The 15,111-nt window shown below is 38.7% G+C and overlaps 1 protein-coding gene and 2 long non-coding RNA genes across 3 annotated transcripts in view; 2 read left to right on the plus strand and 1 right to left on the minus strand.

Moving 5' to 3' along the window:
* Positions 1 to 673: 673 nt before the first annotated feature.
* LOC148736647 (proprotein convertase subtilisin/kexin type 4-like) overlaps positions 674 to 15,111 on the plus strand; it is a 22,337-nt gene continuing 7,899 nt past the window's right edge. Inside the window, exons 1-9 of the mRNA XM_088749158.1 lie at positions 674 to 785; positions 942 to 1,068; positions 9,354 to 9,407; positions 10,023 to 10,148; positions 10,974 to 11,038; positions 11,802 to 11,887; positions 12,362 to 12,516; positions 13,149 to 13,382; positions 14,944 to 15,044. Of these exons, the coding sequence (XP_088605284.1) occupies positions 961 to 1,068; positions 9,354 to 9,407; positions 10,023 to 10,148; positions 10,974 to 11,038; positions 11,802 to 11,887; positions 12,362 to 12,516; positions 13,149 to 13,382; positions 14,944 to 15,044 (929 nt within the window). The 5' untranslated portion in view covers positions 674 to 785; positions 942 to 960. The remainder of the gene's footprint in view (positions 786 to 941; positions 1,069 to 9,353; positions 9,408 to 10,022; positions 10,149 to 10,973; positions 11,039 to 11,801; positions 11,888 to 12,361; positions 12,517 to 13,148; positions 13,383 to 14,943; positions 15,045 to 15,111) is intronic.
* On the plus strand, positions 2,961 to 5,466 carry LOC148736648 (uncharacterized). The gene is made up of 2 exons (XR_015996379.1): positions 2,961 to 4,116; positions 4,867 to 5,466. It is a non-coding gene; the product is annotated as an uncharacterized LOC148736648 (long non-coding RNA).
* On the minus strand, positions 5,696 to 9,203 carry LOC148736649 (uncharacterized). Its single transcript, XR_015996383.1, has 2 exons — positions 8,382 to 9,203; positions 5,696 to 7,669 (listed from the first exon to the last, which is right to left on the minus strand). It is a non-coding gene; the product is annotated as an uncharacterized LOC148736649 (long non-coding RNA).

A 15,111-nucleotide genomic window follows, 5' to 3' on the forward strand; every position in this document is an offset into this window, starting at 1 on the left:
CGCTGAGGGATACTCACGTTGTCTCTTTCGATAGAGCTGTTTCAACTTTTACTGCAGTTTTTGAAGCCACGGATATTGCATGCTTCGCTTCTGTGTTACGCTGTTTTTTTGTTTGTTTGTTTGTTTTTTGTCTTTTTTTGTTTGTGTTTCAGCATGATTAAGAATGAGGAAATTGAGTTCACCATGGTATCGGGGACTTTTCAAAGCTGTTACCTAGTAAGACTTTGCAAGTTACTGTCAGGCTGTGCCTTCTCAGTTCACTCTCTTTCCTCCACACACACACACACACACACACACACACACACACACACACACACACATACAAAAGAACAAAACAAAAGCAAGAAACCCAGAAGAAACAGTTTATCCTATGAGTCACTCACGAATTATTCCGATTTTGCAGTTTTGTTCTGGCGTCTTTGTCAAAACACCTTGAACCACAAAACGTTCTTCATCGTGTTGGCATCTTTGAATGATCAAGTGAGGGCATGATGGAATGTGCGAAACGTGCTTACATCGATACCATTAATAAATGACAATCTGAAACGATCCTAACGACAAACTATGATATCTAGAAATATCACACTGTGACAGATCATTCGCCAGTCACGATGACAGGAAGTGCTTGCTGACTCTCCGTGTCTGGTGTTCGTTTCTTACTGAAGGACAAATACTTCCTCGTTTTCTTCATCTATTACTTCCTTCCTTTCAGTCTGGGGGAAAGTTACATAAAAGACTGAGAATACAGCTGTAACCACACTTTTGGAAGCCAGCTGACTTTGGAGGTGAGTGAGAGGTTTCCGTCCGTTCACACAAAATAGGGGTTAAACGAATCAGTCTTGAAGGTAACAAGGACAACGTATATTATTATTGTAACTCATATACGAATCGTCTTTGTCAGTTTCCAACATTTTTATTTTGTTTCTTTGCGCTGAATTAAGGCTTGATTTTAAAGTCGAGATGAACTGGCTTCATATTATAATGGTTCTCCTGCTGGTGCCCTCTCTCAGCGGGGAAAAGCTACAAAATGGAAGAATAGTCTTAGAGACCGATTATACAGCTAATAGGGTAAGTACTTTCGTCAACCATGTGAAAAATTTGGTTGTGAAAGCCATTACTGAAAAGTAATGTAAACCTGTACCAGTACAGTTTCGCGAAAAAAAGGTGCCCATTTCAGGGTTGCCTCGGTCGTTCTTCTTTGACATTCAGAATTACCTTGGAAGTGACAGCAAGCGTATAATATCAATTTCACCAAAATAGAAAAGCATCAAAACGCTGAGAATGAATGAATGAGGATGGTTAGGAATTGAAAGATTGACTTAATTTTCATTTTCCGTTGGATGGTAACTTTAAAATGAGTTTTTAGTTTTGATTGTACACGGTATGCTTAGGTGATTTAGCCGGAGTACTTTTTCACTCAAATTAGATAATCACGTGAGACATTCCGATCACGGAAATTTACTGTTTTGATGACTAGTTTCCTGATTGTTCATCATTTTCATACAAGAAGCAAAGGGAGGGGGGGGGGGAGGGCCTGATTCCGTTTATTTCACGTACGAAACCTTCAAATTTCTCTTCTTGCGTACAAGGTTTCTGGGAAATCTTGATGTAGTTAAGAAATGACAGAAAGAATTCGCAGGTCACGTATACTTCAGGAGGCAAATCATAACCCACGCTGGTTCTTGAATTACCAAATTACGTTCGCCTTTCTGTAAACATCATGCGTCCCATTTAAATTTGGTCTCAATAATGCGTCCCGTATCAACCACTGCACCATCCTCTTCAATCAAAGAAAGTTAACTACTTTTGATTCCTTCGGTCTTTTTCAGGCATAGGAAATTTCAAACTACTTGCATATTTCATTACTTGCCGAGATTGTCTTATATCATTTTGTTGCAAATTTATCATGAAGCCACCCTTGAGTGGTTGATGTACTGATAAATGTCGCGCAATGCTTGCATTACATAAGAATACCTGAAGCTTTCATCCCTCGATCCTATTATTTGGCTCGTGACTCCTCCAGCAGTTGAAACTCAAATCTTAGCTGCAAGGATTTTTTCACCGTTTGAAAATGTTTTACCCGTTCCAACAGCTTGAAAAATATACTGAATTTATCCCTATGTTTATTTATACTTGTGAATTTTTCATGACAATTTCTCGGTATAATGTAACTATCATCAAGACCCTCGATTCTTGGGTTACCTTTCACTGTTACAGTGTGCTTCGACTGTTATATAATTTTGGCCTCTTTTTAAATTTCTCTCAATTCTTCTAAATAGCGGGTGCTCCTTTTGAATCGCGGATGAGTTGTAGTGAAAACTTGCATTCGAAAATGTTCCCTGTGAAGGACAAACAAATTGGAAAAGGGATTCCCAGTTTCCGGTGTTCGTGACCCGTGTGCTGCGCCCCTTGATAAAACTTTTCATACAGAGTGGTGATATACAGGTTATCTAGATTCTTCGAGTTTAGATTCGAGTTCAAGTTTGAAGTGGACTTTGCATTTAAAGTTATGACGGTGACGGGTGTTGACAGATCCATCTAGATTCTCGCTGTCCATTACACTTTGGCACATAAAGTGAAGCCTGCAAAACTGGCGATATTTTGGCGTTTTTTAGTTGTCCGGAGGCAAACGCGAGGCAAGCGCGAAGTGCAAGTCACGCACTTACACTTCGCGCTAACACCTGTTTGCCTAAAAAACGCAAAAAAATTATGCAGGTCCTGCAGCTTTCATAAAGCTCTTCTCCAACAATAAAATGCATAAAGTTCTCTCTTCTTTGGGGGAGAAAACTTGCAATTTCTCTGCACAAGGATTGATTATCCATGAAAAGCCAAAAATATTCTGAGAAGTGAAGCTCTGATGGGTGATATAGTATATGATTGGTTGCACATATATAGATCCGTGTTGGCGTGTTTCTGCTCAGTAATAGATATATCATGGCCATATATATGCATATGAATACGATTACATGACGAGCTTTGCCCACCAAAAAAATTTATGCAAATTAGGCTAAGCCGGATCTGAGTTCCGCCTGGCAATTATTAACTGTAAGAGAAGATCTCAGTTCGCGCCCACAGCACGTTCAAGGTGTTGCGGATGAAGTTTCTGTAATTACTTTTTGGCACTTTTCGGCGTCAAAATTGCATAGTTTGGGTAACCCAAAACCCTCAAGCTGACCTTTCTTGTCATAACACGAATGTTTTCCAGAAAGGGACACGCGGTAATGTCGGTGTCTCTCGTGTGCTGGCATTTTTCCAGGTAAAACCTTCGCGTGGAATCAACTCATGTTTAATTTAACGCTCCTTTTATGCGCACAATGTAAGCCAAAGCAATTTTATAGTTAAACGTAAAGATCAGAATATTTTCTTCTAAGGATGATAAATGATCGACGCTGAACTAAATTATACGTTGAAGAAAATGCAAAACGGCATAACATGTAAAAGAGGAAATTTGGAAAAATACGAAGTTACGGAAACCATGAAAATCCTCGATTTTTAAGAAAGGAAATTTTTATAATTCCAAGCTAAGTAAGCTTTTCTAGTGTTTCATTCTTTAAGGCTTTGTGTAGAGCGGGGCCTTTGTTTTATAAACCGTAAAACTTAGTGACAAGTCGAAAGGGCTCGCTCTTGGTTATGATACCAAAGAGTAGAGGGACACCACGGTGATCTTCCGGGTGTTTGATCATCGTCGCCGCTCGTGGTGCACTTCGCTACTTAGGTGAGCGAGATCGACGTTCTTCCTCTCTTTAATTCTGACAGCTGTGTGAAAGACCTGATCCTTACAATGAAAAACTGTCGATTGTGCTTTTTCAGTGGCGGCTTTAACGCTCGTCCATATTCAGCGCTTATCCTAAACATGCATGGCATCTCTAGCTATCTACAAGACACGCTGCGATGTATTATTCGTCCATGTTCAACACAACAGCTGCGCTAGTGAGATAGAGAATCGAAAGATCACATTGTTGCGCTCGAAGAAGTGCGCTAAGTTTACCAAGTTCTACAATGGACAACAGATCGTACGGCCTCCCGCAAGAATAAGGACAAGGTCTATCAGTTACAAGCAATGGATAAGTGGAATTGTAAAAAGTTTTAATTCGTCCGTGCATCGAAAGGCCGATGGTATGTAATTTTGCTTTTTTTCCGTTCTTCACACACTCGAATAGCTGTTAAAATTAAATTTAATTGCGGGTTGTGCAGTCAAAATATAACGTCGCCCAACATGGTTTTGGTTAAACAAGTGTCTTCTGAGGCGCTTCCACCAAAATAATTTAGAAGGGAACAACAGCGCTAACCGATTTCATATCTTCTCAAGAACATGTCAAAGTCTATTAAAACGCAGAAATTAAAAATAGTAAGAATTGGTGGTTCATGTTAAAAATCATTAAAGAACAGTTCTCAGTTTGGCTCGATAGTGCTGTCACTTTGCACTAGTTGTTCATAGTGACTTACTCATTACTTTCAGTATTTGTTCGAGCTTTTCTTCGACGAAAAAGGGGACATACAAGAAATCGCAATTCACCTCTAAAACAAAAATAATAAGCTCTCCCAATTGGACACCAGATATGAAAGCGTAGTAATAATTGCGTAGTACGCGAAGTTGCAGTGTGAGAAAAATGAGTGAGGAAAATAATTCTAAGTGCTGTACAGCGCGGTTTTTAACATAGATTACCTAGCTAAATGACCTGCTTGTCTTAGATATTTATGATAATATAGGAAGGTCCCCAAGGAATACTAATAACCCGGCGTGTAATTTTGTGATTGACAAAACCTGATAACTCAGGTTTATGTTTGAAAGGGCAAATCATTTAGTACATTTCACTCCAGAAGTAAATAATCTCTTAACTTTCGTAATTATTATTTTGGTTTCAGGCAAATGGTGTCGAGTTGAAAGATACTAAGTTCCTGAAACATACATCCAAGCTTTGTTAGCAGGCATGCCGAATGCTTTTATAAACGTGCGAGGGTAAAAATACATTTGCGGCCCCCTGTAGGGAGAGAAAAATCCAAAGTTTTTTATTACAGGGATGGTAGAGTGAATGATGTTATTTCTGGTCTGAGTCATCAAAGTTCTGTACCATTAGAGTTAAGAAAAGCCATCGGGGGAATATGGAGGTTGCTGCAAGTAGTAGCTGTTAAACTCTCAACAAGCTTTACAGGCGGCCAATTAAAGAGCATGGGGCAAGAAATCAAGCACGATTCTCACCCAGTAAACTAAAATGGTTGTTGGAAACTGAGATGGACGAGCAACCAGAGAATTTGAAGTAATCTGTTGGCCTGATCTTTTCTCAGGCACTAAAAATGGGAAACTGACCTTGCGATTTTATGTTCCTAAAGTGATACTTTGATTTCAATGATGTGTAGTACACAGTCTAGTTGACTTGTTCGTCATGTTTCCATAAATTTAGTAGCTGTTTCTTGGCAGTTTTTGTAAGTTTGTTTTAAAAAACGATAAAATGTGTTTTGCATTTAGAGGAACAAACTTGTCTGTAGAAGGCTAAGATTAAACCCTGAATATAGCAAAATGACCCTGTAATATTAATGCAATTCATGTCTAGCTGGGCGCACTATACTCTGATGCCCTTCATTCTGTTGTAACCAAATTCAGAGGAAAAAAAAACACCTGGAGAAACTCTTAGAGGGATAATATCTGTGGACTTTCACCATTTCTATGGTCATCAGGAATGACAGAATAAAGCAGTAACTGTTCACAAAGTCTTAATTCACTTAACTGAAAGAATAATGAGTTGGAGGGAACTATAGATCATTTTTTTCCAAGCATCTCTAATAATTCATGATGGAAATAATAATAACAATGATAACAATAATGATAATAATAATAATAATAATGATAAAAATATTTACAATAGTTAGAGAAATAATGTTCATTATCCTGATGGTTATAATTCCTATGATTACTTCCATTAATCTAATCATTATTTTTATCATTCATATTACTATCATGATTATTTCAATGTTTATCTATGAACAAAATAGTGTTATTGTTAGTCTAGCTGAATGAGTATCCAAGTGATTGAAACTGGGGCAAAAACAAATTAAGAAAAGACAGAAAAACCCCAAAAACTGTTCAGGACTGCAATTCTTGAGTTGGCTCATTGTGAAAGGTTTTGGGACTTCAGTAAGCTAGTGCTGTCTGTAGTGGGCCCTGTGTCAAAGAGAGAAGAGTAGCAGCTGAATTAATAATAATAATACTAAGGACAATGATAGCATTGATTGACCAAAGTCACCCTATGACTAATAACAGATGATACATGACAAACAGCATAAGCAACACACTTTTCAAAACAAAAAGAGCAAGCTAAAATTGCCATCAGATAAAAATAACTGTCCATAAAAGACTGACAGCATAGAGCTGAAAAAAAAATAGGGACTGGTTCTGCCATCAGATAACAACAGTCCATAGACTGACCACCCAAGAGAAACAGAACAAATCGGTGGTTCTGCCATCAGATAACAACAGCCCATAATGGACTGACTACCCAAGAGAAACAGATCCACCTGTTAGTTCTGCCATCAGATAACAACAGTCCATGGACTAACTACCCAATAGAAACAGAACTAGGCAGGTGGTTTTGAATCAGAAAACAACTATTTAAGACCTCTGTACAATGTGTCTTAGAAAATCTTCTGCATTCTAACAATCTATTGAAAAGACAAACAATCAGAAACACTTGAATTTCTATTTGGGGGGAGGGGGGAGGAATTAAATGAAAATCTACTTGCCTCAGCATGCCATCCTCATTGAGCAGCCTATTTCAATTTGAAAATGATGATCACAATCATAAAGATAATGATAATGATAACAATAACAAATCATTATTATTATCATTTATATTACTATTATGATTATTTCGATGTTTATCTATGAACAAAATGGTGTTATTGTTAGTCTAGCTGAATGAGTATCCAAGTAATTGAAACTGAGACAAAATAATCTCAAGAAAAGCCAGGAAAACCCCAAAAACTGTTCAGGACTGCAATTCTTGAGTTGGCTCTTTGTGAAAGGTTTTGGGCCTTCATTAAGCTAGTGCTGTCTGTAGTGGGCCCTGTGGCAAAGAGAGAAGAGTAGCAGCTGAATTAACAATTATAATAATAATGAAGACAATGATAGCATTGATTGACCAAAGTGCCTCCGACTAATAACAGATGATACGTGACAAACAGCATAAGCAAAACATTTTTCAAAACAAAAAGAGCAAGCTAAAACTGCCATCAGATAAAAATAACTGTCCATAAAACACTGACCGTATAGAGCTGAAAAAAATAGGGACTGGTTCTGCCATCAGATAACAACAGTCCATAGACTGACTACCCAAGAGAAACAGAACAGATTGGTGGTTCTGCCATCAGATAACAACAGCCCATAATGGACTGACTACCCAAGAGAAACAGATCCACCTGTTAGTTCTGCCATCAGATAACCACAGTCCGTGGACTAACTACCCAAGAGAAAAAGAACTAGGCAGGTGGTTTTGAATCAGAAAACAACTACTTAAGACAAGCCCTCTGTACAATGTGTCTTAGAAAATCTTCTGCATTCTAACAATCTATTGAAGAGAAAAACTATCAGAAACACTTCAATTTCTACTTGGGGGGAGGGGGGGTAAATAAATGAAAATCTACTTGCCTCAGCATGCCATCCTCATTGAGCAGCCTATTTCATTTTGAAAATGATTCAATAACAATCATAAAGATAATGATAACAATAACAAAATCATTAATAATAACGATAATTATAATAATCATAACAATAACTACAATGACAAAGTCCGTGTTAGTCTGGCCTCTACCTTGCAAAAAATACAGCCCACCAACTGAAGCTGAATTCTTTAAAGGCATTGTATTGCAATTGGTCATTGAGGCACTCAAGCCACCTCACCACGACAAGGTACGAACATTGACGTGGAAAAAAGGGTCTGTAAAATTGACTCCATGCTGATTCGAGATGAGAAATCTGTGTTCGAAGCTTCTTCAGTTCCACTCCAAGGGAATTTACTCTAGCTGATCTTTCGGTAAGTTAGGAAGCGAGCTCTTCGGAGTCGTGACTGAGTTTGGCGCCAAAAGATAAATTTTTCGCGCCTTCGGGCTCAAAGTCTAGCATGGCGGAGTTCACCAGATTTACGATAGTCATAAATCACGCAGATTTTAATAAGTTCGTCGGGGATTGTTTATTACGAAGAAGATAGACCAGCTATTAGACAGAACGTGAACACAACGTGAACGACGTCGGGAATCCTGGCTAACCCCACTACTCCGAACGATGAGTTGGCCGGCTGAAGTTCCCGTGTCGCCACACTTTGGATTTCGTCGGGAAATATCTTAAATACATCGCATATGAAATATTTACGCAAAGGAACGTCACATACCTCTTTCAAAAGTAGATACCAATGCTTGCAAGGGTCAAGTGTGGCACTTGTAATCCTGCAAAGACTCTGCGTGGTTAAGTTAGCCGGTGGAAAGCCGCACGTCGAAAATCCGACTGCCTCTATGACTTCATTTCGAATGGTTTCGAAATCGAAAACATGATGCTTTTCGACATTTCGACATGAAAAATCTCGTCGAGGTTTAATATTATAATATTGGTAAGAATTTAACCAGGATACGAGGCCAAGTCGTGCGACCGCCACAGGTTTTGTACCAAAACAATAACATCGTGTACTACGATCGCAAAGCGTGAACACTGATCGATCCACCAAGTGACGCAATACTGGAAATTCGATACGGTTGTTATTAAGGTCTTACGGCACATGAAAATTGCGATATCTTTTGTTACTGTTTTATGGCAAACCAAGCGAAAGAATCATACCTAAATAATCGAAAGAGAGGCTTTTCGAATACGGCGCCTCGCCGGTATTGCCTCTTCTGTGAAAAGGAAGGATCTTTGAAAGACTACGTGATTAAAAATGTCGTTATAAGGAAACAGGCAGAAAAAGAGAAAACGCAGTATTTTATGACCATTACACGCACAACAAACTTCATTTCATTTCATGATTTTGATTTTCATCGCCAACAGATGACCCCGCGTTAACTCGCACGCAATCGCGTATCTCTCGTGGATTCGTGGGCGCTAATCTGTATAATTACATTGTGGTGCAATTAATGTGATGACATCCACCCAACGCCTTCTTCCCCAAACCTCGGCATCAGTTTACGATGCCTGCTGAGAATTTTTTTCTTGAGCAAAGCTCGCCATGTAAGCAAGAGCAAACTTTGTTGACTAATAATTCATCGAGCAGACCCACTTTTCTTCAAGGCCATCGGGTCTCCATAAAATTTTATTTCGGTTGCTGAGTATGAAATTATAGTGAACGCGATATTGTTTTCTTCTGTAAAATTAGGTCAAGAGAAATAGTGAAGTTTCAGGGGATCTACGAGACTGGCAGTGGTATTTGGTGAGTGTAGTACAGTCGTCACATGTTATCCAGCGGTAACACGCACAGCTTTACTGACACTAGGTTATCCTATGATAACAACCACCACTTGATATGGGCTTTACTTGCATAGTCTCATTTTGCTTTCTAGTCTGAAACATTTTGTGTGATTGCATCGATCATATCTTGTCAAAAACCAGCATCAGCATGATTAGTTATGAGCATAACCACAGAGGCCCCCATTACGAAACATTCTTAAACATTCTGAAACATTCTGAATTTTTTTTAGAAGATTTCACATTTTAGTATTCTGTGAGCAAAAGTGTGTTTATCACTCTAGTTATTCAATTTTTCTTTGTTTAATTGCAATCAATTTTGAACTAGAGTCAAAGCTTGAGCCATTTTGCTAAGTTACGATCGCCAGAAGGCATTATTTCACGAGATATCTTAAATTCAGCTGTATTTGAGAAACAAATCTTTCAGGCTAGATCAGGAAAGCTGGATTGGTGAAAGCTTGAAATATTTATTGACTAATTCTAGTTGTCCTGGTTGTCACTTGAAACGATGATATCTCTTTAAACTTGTGACCAAACTGAAGAACGATATACATTGCTACAAAGTCCAATTTCTTTGCAGAGTAATACTAAAGTTTCAATGGGTGTAAAGTCCGCATGGAGATCCGGTTATACAGGCGAAGGTGTTCTTGTGGCTGTCGTGGATGATGGAGTCAACATGAATCATCCAGACCTAAGATCCAACTTCGTAAGTACTTTTTTGATATTAGTTGATTGATTCAAGCCAATCGTTTTGGCTCAAATAATACTCAGTTCAAACACGAAGGCGTGCTATAAAAGAAGAGGTGCCTTAGCTACCTCTGGACCATTTTTCAATCAACCGTCGTGTGATCTAGAACTCTTAGAGTCAAGTCACCTTGAGCTATAGCTAATCCAAAGCAGTAAACAGCGGGCGCATTCCTCAAAATTGTTTTATGTGTTCATCACAATAAAAGAATTTTTGAGATTTGTATTTCCTTTCTCCAATGGAAACTGTTTTTATTTGTGCCGGTACTGATTTGAAATCGAAGTAGGTGGTTCGCACGTTACATCATTACCACCATACTGGTGGAAGTAAACAATAGATATCTCATTAACTCCTTTTGTTCGTCTACCAGGCACCTAAGGGACCTCTCCTTTTATAGCGCGCCTTCGTGTTCAAGAAACGCGGTCAATACCAAAAATCCGAGGGAAGAACCAGGAGTTTTTTTACAGAGAATACGACTTTGTCTCCTGATAAAACAGACCAAGTGGAGTCTTTCACCTAAAATGATACCTTTCACCCTTTATTGTCAAATATAAAACAACACTTGTGTGAGAGTTTTTTCTTTATTTGTTACCAAAAGTTCCTTTTTGGAAAGGAGCATATCACGGGGAAATACCTGATAGAAAGCAATAATGCCCCACTCGTTACAACCTATTTCGCCCAAGTAGGACTTACTATGCATTGCGAGCATCGAATGCGATTATAACAGGATCAAATATAATGTACAAGCAATAATCCAAACAAGTCTCCAAATCTTCATTCAAACAGAGAAAGGATGCCAGTTACGACTTTTTGATGGATCTCCCTGTAGACGTACATCACAGTCCTGGCAGGTATGTCTGATCTTTATCTCAGTTTATTCCATTCGTTTGTCAGTCTGTCGGACAGTTTTTTCGTCCACTTCATTGTTTGCTGTTATGTTTAGTTAACTATTAATCCAGTTCACAGGCAAGACAAATCAGCCATGGAAAGGGAATCATGACATATAGGGATGCTCCAATAAAAAAATTTATAAAGAGAAAAAACGGCTTGACTTTTATTTTAATTCGTTCAGGCAACAAAAAGCTGTATCCAAGAAGGTGTTCTTATATGTGGAAGAATAGACAAAAAGGGTCAATATCGCAGATATTGAATGATATGCGTTTGTTTAAAGTTTGTCGTGAACCAAGCTGTTACATATTTGTAAAGACCAATAGATGAAGAACGTTTTTAGAAGAAAGGTTTCAGAAATGCCACTTGGATTCCCAGATTATAAGTGATAAACTCTCTTCGAGTGCTTACGCTTGTCAACGTTGTATTAATTTAATATTGGCTAGGGGCCACCTTTGCGTCAAAACGCTCTTAAGGGCAATGTCGAACAGAAAGATGGTGAAAATATAGTCGTAAATACTGATCGAGAATACTTATTTAAGATTGTATGTGACAACAAAAGACCTACAATGGCTGCAAATATCAAAGGGATATTTGTGAGGGTTAAACTGAAGATACTTTTGTTTTGTCGACCGATTGCAGTTTTGAACATTTCAATTTCTTACTTCTGTCAAAACTGATCAATACTATTCAGCTTATCTTTTGTTTTCAATATCATTAACATAGTCATGGGACAAAATGCGCTGGAATCATCGCTGGAGGAAACAATAACAATTGTGGAGTGGGCGCTGCGTACAATGCAAACATTTCAAGTAAGGACATATTCTGACGTTCTCTAAAACTTCCGCCCTGTGTAATGTTTGGAACTAAACTTTAATAAACTCTCAGACCAGATTAACATAATTATCCTTCCTCATTACAATGCCAATGTATTGACGGCAAACTAACACAGGTAATGAGGATAGAAAACATACTTGATTATTATCATATCAAATTCTCTTCACAAATTTACCAGTGAAAGAACATCAGCTGAATCGACGAGTTATGAATTGAATTAAAGAATTAAACAGACGAGAAACCACCTCGGCTGCGTTTTCCCAAAAACCAGGATCCGTTAGATTCTGACTAAACTAATTTAAAGATCAGAATTCAATTACGCTTCAGCTGAAAGTACAAAACAAACAAAATTGACAACACAACGCAGCGCGTTGGAAATTGTATTGCGTCCATTCATGTACACGCGAGTTGTAGAGAACACTTTGACCGATGAGATGTGTTTCTCCCAGGTCTTCGAATATTTAACGATTTTACTAGATCGACGGATTCATCAGAAGCGAGTGCTTTGAGTTACAAAAATCAGATGATTGACATCTACTCCAACAGCTGGGGACCAGGGGACATTGGCTGGGAAGTGAAAGGGCCTGGCCCACGTTTAAGAAAGGTTTTTAGAGGATGGAGCCAAAAAGGTATCCGTCAGAGAGCCTTCTACAGTCGAACCTGTATTAAGCGGCCACCTAAGGGGAACGGCGAGGTGACTGCGTAAGGCAGGTTCCACTGATTGAGTATTACAAAAAAGAAAAGGATAAAAAACGCCATTTTATGGCGCTAGTAAAAATCAATCGATGCATCTTTACCTGTTAAATACATAATTACTTGGGCAAAATATCATATACACTTAAACTTGGTTTAAGCAGCATCGTATTTAGCGGTCACCCTGTTTTAGGCGGTCAGTTTTCAAAGTCCGGAAATTTTGTACCTATGTGAACAGTTACACTGAGCCTCCTTGATCAATGTCACATTGAAAGCTTCCTGCGCGTTTGTGTTGTCGTTCTTAAACGAGAAAAGCAGTTATATGTCTACCGGAGAGTAACGATGATGGCTAAATTTACTCGTTACCGTACTGGTGTCTATTTCTTAACGAGGAGAGAGGGGAAAAATGTCTCAGACATCATCTGAACTAGCAATTCACTTAAACCTTAAATGTTTGCTCGACTTGGCCGTAAATTCTATGAAACTTACAATAGTTTTGAGTTTGAGACTGTCGTTTCGCTAATAAGTATTTTCAACATTTAGGGTCGCCAAGGCAAAGGATCCATTTTTGTCTTCGCAGCAGGAAATGGGGGCGTTTCAGGCGATAGTTGCGCTTTCAACGGATATGTTAACAACATTCACACAATCGCCATATCTGGTGTGAACTGGGACGGTTCAGTACCAGGTTACACTGAAAAGTGCGCGGCTATCATGGCTGTCACCTATGGAGAAGACACGTTTTCTTACCGAACAGATGGATACCTCAAACCTCCAGTGGTGAGTTACAAAAAGGATTTTAACTTCTTGGAAACCTGATGTTTTGTCGTCGCAGCAGGAAATGGGGGCGCTTCAGGCGATAGTTGCGCTTTCAACGGATATGTTAACAACATTCACTCAATCGCCATATCTGGTGTGAACTGGGACGGTTCAGTACCAGGTTACACTGAAAAGTGCGCGGCTATCATGGCTGTCACCTATGGAGAAGACACGTTTTCTTACCGAACAGATGGATACCTCAAACCTCCAGTGGTGAGTTACAAAAAGGATTTTAACTTCTTGGAAACCTGATGTTTTCTCACACGTTATCTCATTTTATGTTCCAAGTAGTTAACGACTATCCATCGAAGGGAAGGTGGATATTTGCCGATCCGCGAAGCGGTGAAGTAAATATCTATCACTAGCCACCGATATTGAGGCCATGAACGGTCGTTTTTAGAAGTATATACTAGAACAGTGAGATAATTTAGCACAAAAAGATCATTTTGACTTATTTATTCCAGCATCTATTACAGTATTTCCGGCGTAAATCCTACGCAAGTTCCTCGGAGTGTGCCTTCAATCCCGCTCTGAGTAGATACTAAAAATGGATATGCCACACTCCGTTCCCCACAAGAGCGAGGCAAGACTTTCTCATGTGACCCCTCTTTTTGTCAAGGAAAAGTTATACATCCTTAAACAAATTGGTACGCCTCCAAATTCAACAACACAACAGTGTGGGACCTCTTGACTATCAAGACTTACCTCTTAAGTGGACTGCCGGACTCTACCGTTGTTAGCTTCTTGGAATCGCACTAGTACAATTGAATTCATATCTTTCTTATTTTCTCTTCTGAGAAGATCTGCCATGTTCGCCAGCTGCAAAGCCCAGACAAACAAAGTTTAAAAGCAACTCAGTCACGAAATTTCGCTTAAAACTTGAATCAGACATTATTTTTTGTCGTGATTTGGGTGAAATAGTGGAAAAAAAAAAACAGCAAAGAACAGAACAGAAGAACAGAACACTCAACAGAACTTTATTTTACGTAGCACTCCGCTTGGCTAAAAGCTACTTTATAGGAAGCCCACAAATATACATATAAAATTGCAAAACAAAAGAAAGATAAAATTTAGCTAAATCTCTAAAAATTTTAAAAATCTAAAAATATCTAAGCAGTCTAATTATTTATGTATCAGTACATGTGTAATTACAAATTAAAATTATAATTTTAAAAAGCTACGCAACTGCAATGATAACAATTTTAAAATGCTACATAACGAATACTTCTTAAAAATTCCCTTGTGCCGGCTATGGCGCGAAAGGAATCCGGCAGCGCATTCCATGTCTTTGCAGCGAAGTACCGAAAAGACCTAAGGCCATGCTTGGTGCTTCTTACTTTGGGCAATGAGAGCATGTTTGTGCCCTTAAGTTATATTTATAACGAATGGCTGTAATAACAATGCCAAAATGTTTATCAACTAATGATTACAAGACTTCTATCACAGGTTCTTCTTTTTAGCTGGCAATGATATCTCCATGCCGTATAAAGACAATTTTCTGATCGCATACTTTTATTCACAGATAACTTCAGAAGGAGGCAGCGGTTGCACGGATAACTTTCCGGGCACCTCAGGCTCCACTGCAATTGCTTCTGGGATCATTGCTTTGGCTTTACAAGCGAAGTAAAAGACATACTTCCTACTTTCTCTCAGAGGCCATTTTGCTGTAATTACATTTTTGCCTTATAAT

This window comes from Stylophora pistillata, chromosome 2 (genome assembly GCF_964205215.1).
Source record: "Stylophora pistillata chromosome 2, jaStyPist1.2, whole genome shotgun sequence".
In the NCBI taxonomy this organism is placed as follows: domain Eukaryota; kingdom Metazoa; phylum Cnidaria; class Anthozoa; order Scleractinia; family Pocilloporidae; genus Stylophora; species Stylophora pistillata.